This window comes from Lemur catta, chromosome 18 (assembly GCF_020740605.2).
Source record: "Lemur catta isolate mLemCat1 chromosome 18, mLemCat1.pri, whole genome shotgun sequence".
NCBI lineage: Eukaryota > Metazoa > Chordata > Mammalia > Primates > Lemuridae > Lemur > Lemur catta.
The window spans coordinates 32821002-32835947 of record NC_059145.1 but is presented as its reverse complement, the minus strand read 5'-3'; the positions used below and the strand labels follow the sequence as shown (position 1 = coordinate 32835947).

Below are 14946 nucleotides of genomic sequence, written 5' to 3'. Positions count from 1 at the left end.
AACTACACTTAGATATTATTTTTTACCTATCACAGTGTTATATAGATGAGCCAAAGATGGTCTGTGAGGCCATAATACCCAGATATTTGGACAAATAGTAGTCTACATGTTGCTGTAAAGGTATTTTTTTAGATGAGATTAATGTTTAACACATTAACTTCCGTGTGAATTGTATTTAACTCACGCTAGTTTTGAGCCCAGGGCCTCGTGAAGCATGTGTAACTCACACATCTCTTCACCTTGGGAGCCATGTGAACTATTTTTCAATTTGCATATAACTCATACACAGAAAACAATAAAAAATAACAAATTTTTCATTAAATTAGAAAGGATCATTTTGTTTTCAAAGTTTTTGTTTTATTTTTGTAACAAAACACCATGGCCCCAAGGAAAGAAATTTTTTTTCTAGTGTGGCAGTCAATGTATTAAATAAATAGACTTTGAGTAAAGCACATTACCTTCCTCCATAATGTGGGTGGGCCTCATCCAATCAGTTGAAAGCCTTAGGAGAAAGAGCCTGATTTCCACTGATAAAGTGGAACTTTTGCTAGCAAACTGCTTTCAGACTTGATCTGCAACATTAATTCTTCCCTGGGATTCCAGCCTGCCAGCCTACTGTGCAGACTTGCCAGCCTCCACAATCACATGAGCCAATTCCTTTCTTTTCTTTTCTTTTTTTTTTTTTTGAGACAGAGTCTCGCTCTATTGCCCAGGCTAGAGTGAGTGCTGTGGCATCAGCCTAGCTCACAGCAACCTCAAACTCCTGGGCTTAAGCAATCCTTCTGCCTCAGCCTCCCAAGTAGCTGGGACTACAGGCATGTGCCACCATGCCCGGCTAATTTTTTCTATATATATTTTTAGTTGGCCAGATAATTTCTTTCTATTTTTAGTAGAGACGGGTCTCGCTCTTGCTCAGGCTGGTCTCGAACTCCTGACCTCGAGCGATCCACACGCCTTGGCCTCCCAGAGCACTAGGATTACAGGCGTGATCCACCGCGCCCAGCCCAATTCCTTTCAATCAGTCAATCAACATCCCTCCCCTTTTGTTCTATTTCTCTAGAGAACCCTGAATAATATAAGCTTAATTCAATTTAGTTCAATTCAACCCAACTTAATTCATAGACATTTATTGAGCTTCTGCCATCTGCCAGGCATTGCTCTGAGTCCAGGAGATATAGAACAAAGTAAGATATGTACTTGAACCTCAAGAAGCTCACAGTCTAGTGGGAGACCCCAACAAATAAGCAGACAATTATTATATATTCTAGTGGGGTAAGCGCTATGGTATGTAAGTAAGCATAGGCTTCCAAGCATGGCAGACAGAGCAACAACCCCACATGTGGTTTTAAACATTTCCGTTGCCCATCAGGGAGCCATTCTGTGGAGTGCAAATAGGCAGGTGTTTCCCAGATGCAAAGCTGTTCATTTCTCAGTTTGCCATGAACAAGGGAGGCTACTGGCGATAAAATAATGAATAAAGCATTATTCTGGGCTTCAAGGAACTTATGTCTAGTGAGAGTGGAACACAGATATATTAATATATATACACACACACAACTATCAGGTAGGGAGGAATGAGGTAAGTTTTAACAATATACAAAGGTCTTTGGGAGTTAGAGTAAGGAGAATTACACAGAAGTCAGCCTACTTATCTCACCTGTAGAAAGATTTTCATGCATGTTTGAACTAATAAATTGTGACATATATAAGATTTTCCACCATCTTCTGCTTTTAGCCAGGATATAGTTATAGGGACCACATTTACCATCCCACCATAAACAACTAAAAATTGGGCAAAATGAATGAAACAACAATTTTCGGACATTGGGCAATAGGTGGTACAAGACTGTGATCCCTGAGAAAAAGGAAACAAAGTGAACCCTGTTATTCTCTCAGCTTTCTTCTTGGAGGTATGTTCTAGACTGTGGAACAGGGAGAGCGGTGGAAAGCAGAGTAACACAGTGATGCTGAGTTGGGAAGACAGGAAAAAGAGCTCAAAGAGGCCAAGGCTGCTGGAAGTTGCAGAGTTCCAATTAAGAGAGAACTACTCAGAAAGAAAGTTCAGAAATCTGCCTAACAGTACCTTTGAATCTTTGCTGAATACTATGGTGTGCATGCATGAGGCCAAGGAAAGACCAATTGAGGAGTGGTGAGCCAGGGAACTCATTCAAGTTCTCAATAGCCACAGTAGAGAGACCTTGGTGATCACTTGGGGCATTCAGTAAAAGGCCCCAGAAGGGTGGCACTTTAGTGATGGGGCTAAACTATGCATTGAATAAGGGTTATTCTAGACCGGCCCTTGTATCTAACAAATTTTTTTTTTTTTTTTAGAGACAGAGTCTCACTCTGTCATCAGGTTCGAGTGCAGTGGTGATCATACCTCACTGCAGCCTCAAGCAATCCTCCCACCTCAGCCTCCCAAGTAGCTAGGACTGCAGGCATGCACCACCATACCACCTAACAAATCTTAAAAATGATCTTTGAAAGGAACAATTCAAACTTAAGTAATTTAACTACATAGCCACAAGGGCTGACAAACTTTCTATAGAGGGCCAGAGAGTAAATATTTTAGACTTTGTGGGACATATACAGTTTCTGCTGCATATTGTTATTCTTTTTAAAACAACCCTTTAAAAATGTAAAAAAAATTCTCAGTTCATGAGCTGAAAAAAGGAGGTCATGGGCTGGATTTGGCCCACGGGTATTGTTTGTTGAACCCTGAACTAGCAGGACAAAATTCAACAGTCTTTACAGAAAAATAACAAAATCCAATCCATCAACAATATAAAATTCTCAATGTCCAACAACCAAACATTACTGGACATGCCAAGAAGCAGGAATTTATAATCAAGAGTAAAATCAGTCAATAGAAACAGATCCAGAAATGATGGAATTAATAGTCAAGGATTTAAAAATAGCTGTAACTGCATTCAAGTATTTAAAGGAAAATATGAACAAAGTGAAAAAGGAAAGAGAATATATAAAAAAGAACCAAACAAAATTTCTAGAGATTAAATATGTAATTACTGAAATAAAAAATTAATTGGATGGGATTAATACCAGATGAGATATTACAAAAGAAGAAATCAGCAAATATAAATACGACAGAAACTATCCAAACTGATACACAGAATATAAAAGATCAAAAATAATTAACAGAGTATCAGTCACTTATGGCATAATATTATGTACTCTAATGTATATGTACTTGAAATCCTTCTTGGGGTGGCAAAAAATATTTAAAGAAATAAGGACCAAAAATATTCCCAAATTGAGGAAAATAATAAACCCACAGATCCAAGGAGCTCAATGAACCCTAAGCAGGATAATCAACCCCTTCGAGTATCTGAAATGACAGTTAAAGAACCAAATGACAGTAACTTTAAAACTGATACTTCAAAAATGGCAAATCATCTTGGTCTCAAATAGAACACATTCGTCTTTTACCTTATCAGGTCTTAAGCACCGAAGAATTATTAGTTTCTGTAGTTCATTTAGCCTCTTATCCATTGGTTCTGGAAATTTAGCATTGTGTGGCTCTTTACTGTTATAGATTTCCTGCCATTCAGATATATATTCACAAAAATGCGTCCTAATGGAAAAGAGTTTAATAGTTATTCTTTTCACTGGGAAAAATTTAAAAAGAGATTGTTGAACAAGGGGAAGAAACAAGACAACTATAGAACCATTTAAAAATCACTAGATTACAGAACAAATTTACCCATCACTATTCAATGCTAAATCATCAAATTTGAACAATTACCTGAGTCCTTCAAAGGCAGGAAATTCACTTGCACGACAAATTTCCTCCCAGCTTTTATCTTGCAGCCAACTTGGATCAGGATTTTTCTCAGCACTCTTAAGACTTACTCCTCCAGTTAAAAGAAACATCAGTTCCTGGTAGTCAATCTCTTTCTTTGCCCTGTATGCCCAAAATAAGGACTGCTATAAAATTGTTGATTTTAAGACTGAATGACATCAACTTCTGCTTTTATAGCCTGGATGGGATAACCAGGACTGTACTTACCCTCCTGCTGTAAACTATTAGAAAACTGGACAAAGTTAATGAAACAACTGTTTCTGGAAAGTATACAATAGCCAGTGCAGGACTATGGGCCTTGAGGGAAGAGAGATGAATGAGGTGACTGCTATGGTTGCCTCAGCTGTCTGCCTAGAGGCACTTTCCAGACTACAGAGCAGAGAGGTGATCAAAACGAGAGCTCAGCAGTATTGCTAAATTGAGGAGACAGAGATTAGAGTTAAGGAAGGCTGAGGTGGCTGGACTTGGTGGGCAGAATACCAGAGAGGAGAGAGGGGAATGGAAAAGGAGCTCCAAACATCTGCATAGGTGTTCTCTTGATTCTACTGATAAATACAGTCATGCATCACTTATTGATGGGGATATGTTCACAGAAATGCATCATCAGGTGATTTCATCATTGTGTGAACATCATAGAGTATACTTACCCAAATCTAAATGGTATAGCCTACTGCACACTTAGGCTACATGGCATAGCCTGTTATTCCTAGGCTACAAATCTATACAGCATGCTACCATACTGAATACTGTAGGCAATTGTAACATAATGTTAAGTATTAATATTTGTGTATCTACACATATCTAAACACAGAAAAGAAAGTGTAAAAATATGGTATTATAATCTTATGGAACAATCACCACATATGCAGTTCATTTGAAATATTGTTATGTGGCACATGACTGTACTAAGGCATGAATGAATAGGGTAAAACTCTAGGAGCCCAAGCAAAGAATGTCTGAGGAGCTGTAAACTGAATAGCTCCCAGAGATCACATAGGACTGGGAAATATTATTTCATGCCAACCAGAGTTGAGTCTTTGTTGAACACCTAACGAATTCAGTGATGACATGAGAGGATCACCTTAGTAGTGAAGCTAACATAGCATTAGACTAAAGGCTACTCTAAAACTGCCATAAGAAAGCTTAAACACAAGTCTTGAAAAGATCAAGCTAATACAGTAGTAATTTAACTGCCTAAAAAAGTAAAATCTAAAGCTCTTTAAAGGAATACAAAATTTCCAGCGTTTACCAATATAAAATTCACAATGTCCATAACCAGCAGAAAAATCAGTCAATAGATAGACATAGAAGCGAAAGAGATAATGCAATTAGCAGACAAGAATGTTAAAAAGAGGTATTATAAAATGCTAAAGAGTTAAAGCAAAACATGACATAATGAAGAGAGAAATAGACAATATTAAAAAGACCAAATGCAACTTCTAAAGATAAAAAATATAAAAACTGAGATAAAAATTTACTGATTTCTTTTTCAGATATACAGAAATTGAAATGATTCATACAAATAGACCTGCACTAAAAAGAAATGTTAAAGGAAGTTTCAGGTAGATGGAAGTCTGGATATACACAAAAGAATAAAGAGCACCAGAAATGGTAACTATGTAGGTAAATATAAAAGACTTTTTTCTTATTATTTAGCTCCCTGTTGAAGGGGCAATTGACTATTTAGAGCCAAGTAATGACAATATGCTCTGGAGTTTATAACACTTTTGTAACAAGTAAAATGTACAACAAAAATAAAACAAGGCTAAGAGGGGGAAAATGGAAAGATGTTGTAAGTTCTTATACTTCATATATACATAAAGTAGTATAATTTTATCCTACTTCTTAAACTTCACATATATATGAAATATAAGAAGTATACTTACAGTATACTATAAAAGTATAATAAAATTATACTTCTTATACTATATATGAAGTTATATATATAAAGTGGTATAATTTTAACTAAAGATAGACTGATAAGTTAAAAAGGTATACTATAACCATAAAGAAATAACTAAAATAATAGAACAAATTATAGCTAATAAATCAACAAAAGAGAAAAATTGGAATCGTAAAAAATACTCAATTCAAAGAAAAGTAGACAAAGAGAAAATGTGTAATAAAAAACAGGCAAACAGAAAACAAATTTTAAGATGGTAGATTTAAAACGAGCATATCTATTATCACATTAAATGTAAATGGTTTAATCAATCTCATTAAAAGGTAGTGATTGTAAGATTGGATAAAACAAGCAAGACTTAATTACATTCTGTCTGGAGAAACACAGCATAATATGAAAAATACAAATAAGTTAGAAGTAAAAGGATAGAAAAATATATACCATATTAACACCAATCAAAAGAAAGCTGGAGGGGCCATAATAATATTGGAAAAAGGAGATTTTAGAGCAAAAGATATTATTAGGTACAAAAAGGGTATAGTCAATTTATCAAGAGGACATAATAATCCTAAAGATTTATACATCTGTTAATAATAACAGAGCACCACAACACAAACCAAAATTGATAGAACTGCAAGGAGAAATCCTTATAGTTAGAGATTTGAACACTTTAATAATTGATTGAAAAAGTAGAAAATCAGTAAGGATATAGGAGACTTGTAGACCAGCATGACCTACTTGACATTTATAGCACATTACACCCCAAAACAGCAAAATATACATTCTTTCAAGAGCACACAGAAAACTTACAAACATAGGCCATATTCTTAGCTATACAAATAAGTCTCACTCATAAAATTTCTAGAATAGACAAACTATGAGACAGAAAGCAGACTGGTGGTCACCTGGGACTGGGAGTGAGAGCAGGAACTGGCTAAATGGGTACAAGATAACTTTTTGAAGTAATGGAAATGTTCTAAAATTGGATTTTGGTGATGGTTGCTCAACTGGATAAATGTACTAAAAGTCACCTAACTGTATTCTTACAATGAGTGGATTGCATGGTATGTAAATTATACCTCAATAAAGCTGAACAAAAAGAATAAAGGAGAACTCTATCAAGTGACTTCCACTATATATTATTAATAGAAAAAATGCAAAAGAGCATCTATAGTATATTATCTTTGTGGAAGAAAGGAAAATAAGAAAAATATACAAGTATTTCCATATTTTTACAATATTTAATTTTAGAATTAAATGGATGGATTTAGTAGCAGATTAGATACACCTGAGAGAGAATTATTGAACTAGAGGAATAAAGCTTTGAGAGTCAAGGGGATAGAAAATATAGAAGAGAGGATAAGAGACATAGGGAATACAGGAGAAAGTCTACAATATGTGTAACTAGAAAAGAGAAGGAGAATGAAGCAGAAGGAACATTTGAAAAAATTACAAGTATTTTCCAGAACAGTTGATATTAAGTCACAGATTCAAGAATACCTATGAATCCCAAGCAGGATAAATCAAAAGAAAAATACACTATTAGAAGTTAGTATGATGGTTATCTCTGGGGAGGAAGCAGAGACTAGCAGAGATTGAGAAAGAGTACAAAGGGGGCATTGGGGATACTGGTACTTTCTATTTCTTGGTTAGTTAATAATTATATGGGCTTATTCATTATAATCTTTCATCAAATTGACACGTAGGCTTTGATTATTTTTCTGTATGTATGTTATACATCAATTAAAAAGAGTATTAAAGCACATCTAAGCACATAATACTAACACCTCTAAAAACTAAGGAAAAAAGATAAAACTTTAAAAACAACCTAAGATAAAAGATGCCTTATTTTCGTAAGAAGAACAACTCAAAACAATGGAAGCTAGAAAACAAGGAATAGTTCCAAAGTGCCGAAAGCAAATTCTTTTTTTGAGACAATTGGTCTCACTCTGTCACTCAGGCTAGAGTGCAGTGGCATCATCATAGCTCACTGCAACCTCAAACTCCTGGCCTCAAGTGATCCTCCTGCCTCAGCCTCCCAGAGTGCTAGGATTACAGGCATGAGCCACCGCGGCCAGCCAAAAGCAGGTTCTATCCCTAGCAAAAATACACTTGAAGAATGAATGTAAAATAAAGATATTTTCACGCATGAGAAATAAGAGAATTCATGACCAGCAGATACATATTAGTACTAAATGAAAGACTAAAAAGTATTTTTCAGGCAGAACAAAACAGATTTTACATGGAAACTTGAAGAAAGAAATGAATAGCAACAAAAAAAGGTAAATAGGTGGGTAAATTTAAATGAAGGTTTATTTTGTAGATAATAAATGTAGAGTTTAAACTATAGAGAATATTAAAATAGATGGCAACAATAGCAAATAAACTAGAACAGGGAGTGTTATATAAATTTTAAAAATCAAATAAACATCAATACACTAATACTATTGTAGAAGCCATTGTTATTGGTGAAATGCACAAGTAAAATCGTAAATTAAGCAAAGCCTTCTCTGAGAAGCCATATTTACAGGTTAGATTTTCCAAGTAGGTTTTTAAAATAAGTAAATTAAGAAAAGGCAAGTAACTTACAGAAGAAGATTGACGCACAATAAAAAGGAAAATAACAGCTTGTCCTTCTCAAATAGTGATCGGCATATGTTACAATATAAATTGTATGTGAAGTGGTCATTTAAATATCGTAGGCGCTTTTCCAAAATTTTGGATTTGTTACTAAAAGGTTAAAAAAACAAAGGAAAATATATTGTCAAAAAAAAATTAGAAAAAATAAGTAACATGACTTAACAGAAAAACTAACCCAAGTAAATTCTGAATACAGTATTTTATGTCTAAAAACAAATAAAAAACTTTAAAGTTTTCTGTGAACAGATGCATTCAATTCTCTTGGGTATACACCCAGAGAATTGGAATTGCTGGATCATACGGCAAACCTATGTTTAATATTTTGAGGAACTTTCAAAGTGGCTACACTATTTTAAAATCCCACCAACAGTTGTATGAAGGTTCCAATTACTCCATATCCTTGCCAAAACCTGTTATTGACATTTATGTCAATTCTTCAATTTGAATTTCCTCCATCATGTGGGTTGTGTAAATTCAAATTCCAAATCCCAACTGGGAAAGTTTAGGGATTGCAATTACTTAAGAGAGAGTGTTGTACCAAGAACCTACATAAAAAGAAATTTCTTATAGTATACATGATAGGCTCAAATCTTATTTTTATTTTACTTAACAAGTACAGCAGTTACTAAGTACCAGACATTGTTATAAACACTTTACAAATATTATCTTATTTAATTCTCATAATAACCCTAAAAGGTAGGTACTATTATTATCTCTATTTTATAGATAAGGAAAACTGAGGCAATTACCAAAGGGTTAACTGGCTTGCCTGTAGTCATGTAGCTAGTATGTGGCAGAACTGAGACATGATCCCCAACCCTAGACTGACTCCAAAATCTATGTCCATTCATTAACTGATTAAAGTGAAAATATATAGCAAACTATTAGAAATATGGGACTGAAACGTTTTAGAGACTTGAAGGCTATAGAAAGATAAACTAGAGTTGCCAGCAGAATAGTCCTGTGCCTTACTGAATATTTAAAATAGAAGAATAAAAGAACTAAAGCTAATCCTTCTAAGCCTAAATCTTGAGTAGTAGTGAAACAACTTAAAATAGAGAGGAGACTTTAATTCTTTTCTTTCTTCCCTTCCTTATTTCTTTTCACTTTTACATATTTTGATATTCTACAATGAATACATATTATATAAATAATAAGAAAAAAAGGTTATATTTTTTAAATGGAAAGGATTGTGAAAATCCAACCTAGGGAAAATGAATGAAGGTAGAGAGTGTTTACCTGTCATGAATAGAGTTGATATAAAGGTTCACAAACCAAGTGAGAGAGTACTGGTACATGGGATCAATGTTAGCCAGATCTGCAATGCTAAAGAATAATACCGATGAATGTTTAGCGATGGGCCTATAGCCTTCTCGAGACTCTGCTATTTTGATTTCTGTTTTTTCCGCAATCTAGATGAAGAGAAAAGGCAAGATTACAAGACAAGAAGTGTATTTTAACTATGTACTTTTCATATAATTACGTTTAGGGTAAAAAAATACCCTCTAACTCAAGGACAAAATTATATAAACCTAATTTAAGCATAGTTTACAAGAGAGGGCTTTATCATGCTAAAAAGGAAGGACGGAAGGAAGGAAGGGAGGAGGGAGGGAGTGAGGGAAAGGAGGAAAGGGAAAGAATCAGGGATCAAGGAAGGGGAAGGAGAGATACAGGGAACAAGAGAGGAAAAAAGAAAAAATTAACCACTGACCATGTCTTTCTTATTTGAGAAATACCAGAGCTGTTAATTTTGGCTTATTCTTTGCCTCTGACATGTGTCTACTGTAGTCATTCACCCCATTTTATTTTAATAGGTAAGAGAGTGGGAAAGGGGGAGGAAGAGAGAGTGGGAGAGCAAGTGTGCACGTGTGTATGCTTAAGGTGTTAACACATGTACCAGAAGGCAGCTCAAAGTCCAACAAGGTACGTACTCAAAATTATTTGTTGGCTGATGATTTTACAAGTTAAGAATACGTTTTTTTAGCCAACTAGTTTCTCAGATGTTTAACTTTTCTAACTTAATAGGACTGTAGATATTCAACCCAAAAAGAAAAATTTTCTCCAATATAATAGCTCTTCAACTGACAACTCAATCTATTCTATAGGCAAAATATTTCAAGCACTGCTCCAACTCACTCTCCCTCCTTTGGTAATGCTATCTACAGACTCTGATGAATGAGTATGCCTATGTAGTCATATTTATATTGAATCCTATCTGTAGCTGATTCAATCAGGAGGCAGGGATAGGGCCAGATCCAAGATAAGCTAATCAAAATTTTCCCTGGAGAATTAAAGCTTTAAGAGCTTCAGAAACTAAAGTCAGGTGGTATTGGGCACTAGCCTGGGTGACAGAGTGAGACATTGTCTCTTAAAACAAAAAAATAGGAAATAAGCCAATGGATGCTCCTTACGCTCTCTCCCCTTTGAAAACCAGTATGGTGAGGGGACAATGAGAAACTTGTTTTTCTCTGATGGACAGGAATTGGGAAGGGAGACACTACAGAATATCTTAGCTATGGTCCCACATGGGAGGTTGCCATGGAATATTACTTTAAGACTCTACTCTTTTGGCTCTCCTGAGATGAAAAAACAAAAACCAAAGTACACCTGACAAGAAAGAGTCATTACCATCACATTCATGCAAAACTAAATCTAATTTACACAACTGATAAACTGGGGAGAAGGGTGGTGGTGGTGATGGAGAGATACTGAGTGATTGCTGCAATCTCTGTTTAGGTTTCCGTCTATGTTTTAATTACCCCAAAGTGAAGGAGTACTTAATTCACTGGGTGGGCTAAGGAGGACCAAAAAATCTGAAAATTAGTACACTTAGCCTACAGAAGTCATTCTGTAATACCACTGAATTGTGTGAACTTGGGCTTCAGCTAACCTTTCTGGGACCTAGTTTTCTCAATAATGAAGTGCAAAAGATAACCAATAGCTAAGGTCTCTCCCAGCTATAACACAGTATGATTCTATAAAAAGATAAGTAAATAAAAATATCATTTGGCCATGTTAGATGAATTTGCAACAAATGTGTTATTGCCTATAAGCTACTTGTCTCCCTTCCCCTACCCTAAACACTCATACCTCTCTCCTTGACAAACAAATGACAAGGTAATGTCAGAAGAACATCTCTATTCATTCCTAGAACCTCTTATTGTCCAATCAACCAGAAACTATCTCCACACACCTCAAACTCCAACTGGAACAGAGGTTAAGACAAGTTCTTAAATTCCATTTTTAGAAGAGTCAACTAAAACTTGAATGAGCCCAACTAGTCTGTCTTACCTATCCAATAATTATAAATATATATTATAAACTTTTATTCTAAATTTATTTCTTCTGTGTATAGATACCATATAGATCAGACCAAGTTTCGAATAATTTAACAATAAGATATTCTCTTACAAGTTTAAAATTAGTTTCTATGTTTTGGTATTTTATCAATTCTTTTTCTTGTCTAGTAAGCCTATTATAGCACTTTCCTCAGGGACTGGAAACAAATTAGAATCTTAAGAACCAAAAGATTTCCAGGATTCTTTTTTTACCTGCTGTTTCTTTGTTATCTCATTGGACATCATTTTGGCAGAGTCTAAGACTTTAATTGCACTTTCATCTTCTAAAATATTCCCTTCTGAAGATGATAATGTTTCTAAAATTTTTGTCTCTATTTCTTTTAGCTGTTTCTTATTAGCTGCAGACTGAAGAATAAGAGCATTTCGTTCCTCTTCTAATTCTGGCCTAAAAAGATAGAAATATTTAGTCTAAATTTGTAGTCTTTCATGTAAATTTATATCTAAATTTTATGTATCACAATTTCATAGACATTTAAATAATTCTGTAGGCATGTAATACAAACTATGGTGACTAATCTCTTCATCTTAATTTAAGGGAAAAATACTTCCATACAAATAACAATTTGAGAAATTCAAGCAAAAGAAGAGCACAAATTGTACACATGTAAAATGTGGCAATAACACATGCCACAGTAAGTCTAAGAATATGTTAGATTTATCTATATGGCGTAGCAGGTTATGTGAGAATAAGAATTGCAGAAGAGACTCAGAGTCTGAAACTTCTTATCTGTTTCTTGGTTTTGTCATCAATAAATCTCATTTTTATTATATCTTCTATTAACATAATAGCAAACATAGAAAGGATGACTGGTCATACAACTGGATCTTTAAGTGAAAGGCAAAAAAGATACATCTTAATAAACAAAGATGAGATGAAACTGCAAAATAACACAATCCACCATGTAAAGAATATGTTATGACATGATTCTGTCTTGGATACTATACAAGTAGGATTTTAAACATTGGAAGTAACAAAACTGTCTCATAGTTATTTATTTTTACTTTCAATTTGATTTCATTTAATAGACCACTTGATAATGTTACATTAAGCTTCAAGTAGAATACAAGATTTCCTTCTTGAAGAAATTCTTTACTAATAGCCCTTCCGGGTCTCATAATATTTTTTCTCATTTAAAAAATAATATATACTAGTAATAGAAAAATACATAAAGTATGAAGAAAACAACAAAAATTACCTATAATCTTATCACCACAGGGATAATCACTGTTAACATTCTGGTATATTCCTTCCCAATCATTTTTTTTTTTTTTTTTTTTTTAAGATGGAGGGTCTTGCTGTGTTCACTCAGGTTGGAATGCAGTGACTTCATCATAGCTCACTGCAGCCTCAAATTCCTGGGCTGAAGCAATCCCCCAGCCTCAGCTTCCCAAGTTTCTAGGACTATAGGCATGAGCCACCACGTCTGGCCCAAAATCTTTTTTTTTCTTTTTATATATATAAGATGTATATCCATCCATTAATTTTTATATAAAATATTATCTATACTGTATATAGTTTTATATGCTGCTTTTTCTTTTGTATACTAAGCATTTATTATTTAATTAACATACTATATATATAAGAATGAATGCATTTCTGATTATGTCGATAGCACATATTCCTAGGGGTGAAATTTCTGGCTCAAACAATCAGTTAGTCATGGCATGTAACCTGAATCCTACTACTCATACTAAAAGTCCAACATAACATGGTTGGTTTATAACTTACTTGTTACAGAATGGCTATTTTAAATATTATATGATTATTTAACTTATAATAATAAAATATAAAATTGGACGAAGTTTCAAAATAATCACAAAAGTATTAATGGCCTACAAATATTCCTCTCTAAACCATCTGGAAGCATCTAAGAAAATACATACCTCTCCTTTGCAACAACAATACCTAGTAATTGATCTTCAAGTCCTTCTGGAGTTATCATGAAATTGAGCAAAGATACCTTTGTGGCCAGCTCTGGCATATAGTGTGGATTTCTCAGTTTTGTGGTAATATAAAATTTGAAATCCATGGAATACTCAATAATGACTTCACCAAGTCTGATACAATCAATGCCACCTATAGTTCAGAAAACAAATGCATAGTAAGTGAGCCAGTTACAATAGCCCCTCTCCCTATGTACTTCTAAGGCCTTGCCTAGGTTACAAATAAAGGGTCCTAAAGCAATTTGAAGTAGAAAACAGGTGTGCCAAAGTCACAGATAAAGCAGCAAATAAGCAATTATATAGCAACCTCATTCTGGGATACTATAGGACATTTTCTCTGGGTATCATGAAGCTTGGTAAATCAAGATTTCTTTTGAGCTTTCTTCCTCAATCAGTTTTCAATCATAGTTCCAAAATATTAATATTTGTATATGACTAAAGCTCTTAACAGTACCAGTACTGGGCAGAGACAAAATTGCTATAAGCAGAAAGATTTAAGGTGGACAGTGTTTACCTAAACTCAACTCTGGCTCACATTCACCATCACTATTCATAATAATGGACTTTGTGTGGTCAGTGGTCACAAGATAAAGGAATTGTGGGCTGGCTTCAACTTCTTTATGTTCTCTAAGAACAAAAGTCTAGATAACAGTGCAGTGGTTAAGGAAATGAAGAGAGAACAAGGTATTGTCTTTATCTTAGAATACCCGACCAAGGTTCATTCCTGATAGCTTGTCCCAAATTTCCTTTCACTCATAACAATTACCCAGAAATTCTGAGTTACTTACATTATTATTAAATTTACATACAGGTTTTCTTTCATGATTCAAGGATAATCCAATCATCTTTCAGTTCTACCAACTAATATTAATTGCCTTATACCTTGTTTAAAAGTTTGTTTAAGTAGTAAAGGCTCCAAAGATGGATCCAGTTCTTCACCAACATTTTCTAATAGAAGTGGAGTTCCAAACTGAATACAGTTTTCCAATGTTCTCATATAGTCTGAATCTGATAGCTTAATAACACTAAGCTGATTTTCTTTCTCAGAGTTTTTTATCCACTTATTGGCTTGACCTTGGGGGTCAATCATTAAAGGCCTATAATATAATGAGAAAAATTCTGAGAGGAATACATAAATGTTGAGATTTCTTTAAAGTTATGTAATTTAAATAATAAACATCACCATCAATTTGTACAAATACAAAGTATTTCACATACATTATCAAGATTAATATTCAAAAAACCCTGTGAGAAGTTTCATTCTCATTTATTTTTCAAAT

At 34.2% G+C, this 14946-nt stretch overlaps 1 protein-coding gene across 1 annotated transcript in view; it reads right to left on the bottom strand.

The window, feature by feature from the left end:
• The window catches only part of DNAH12 (dynein axonemal heavy chain 12), a 153189-nt gene that overhangs the window by 21168 nt on the left and 117075 nt on the right, over positions 1-14946 (bottom strand). Inside the window, exons 55-61 of the mRNA XM_045530444.1 lie at positions 14549-14763; positions 13607-13799; positions 11915-12107; positions 9603-9775; positions 8313-8453; positions 3764-3922; positions 3448-3592 (exon numbers count right to left, since the gene is read on the bottom strand). Coding sequence (XP_045386400.1) covers positions 3448-3592; positions 3764-3922; positions 8313-8453; positions 9603-9775; positions 11915-12107; positions 13607-13799; positions 14549-14763 — 1219 coding nt within the window. The remainder of the gene's footprint in view (positions 1-3447; positions 3593-3763; positions 3923-8312; positions 8454-9602; positions 9776-11914; positions 12108-13606; positions 13800-14548; positions 14764-14946) is intronic.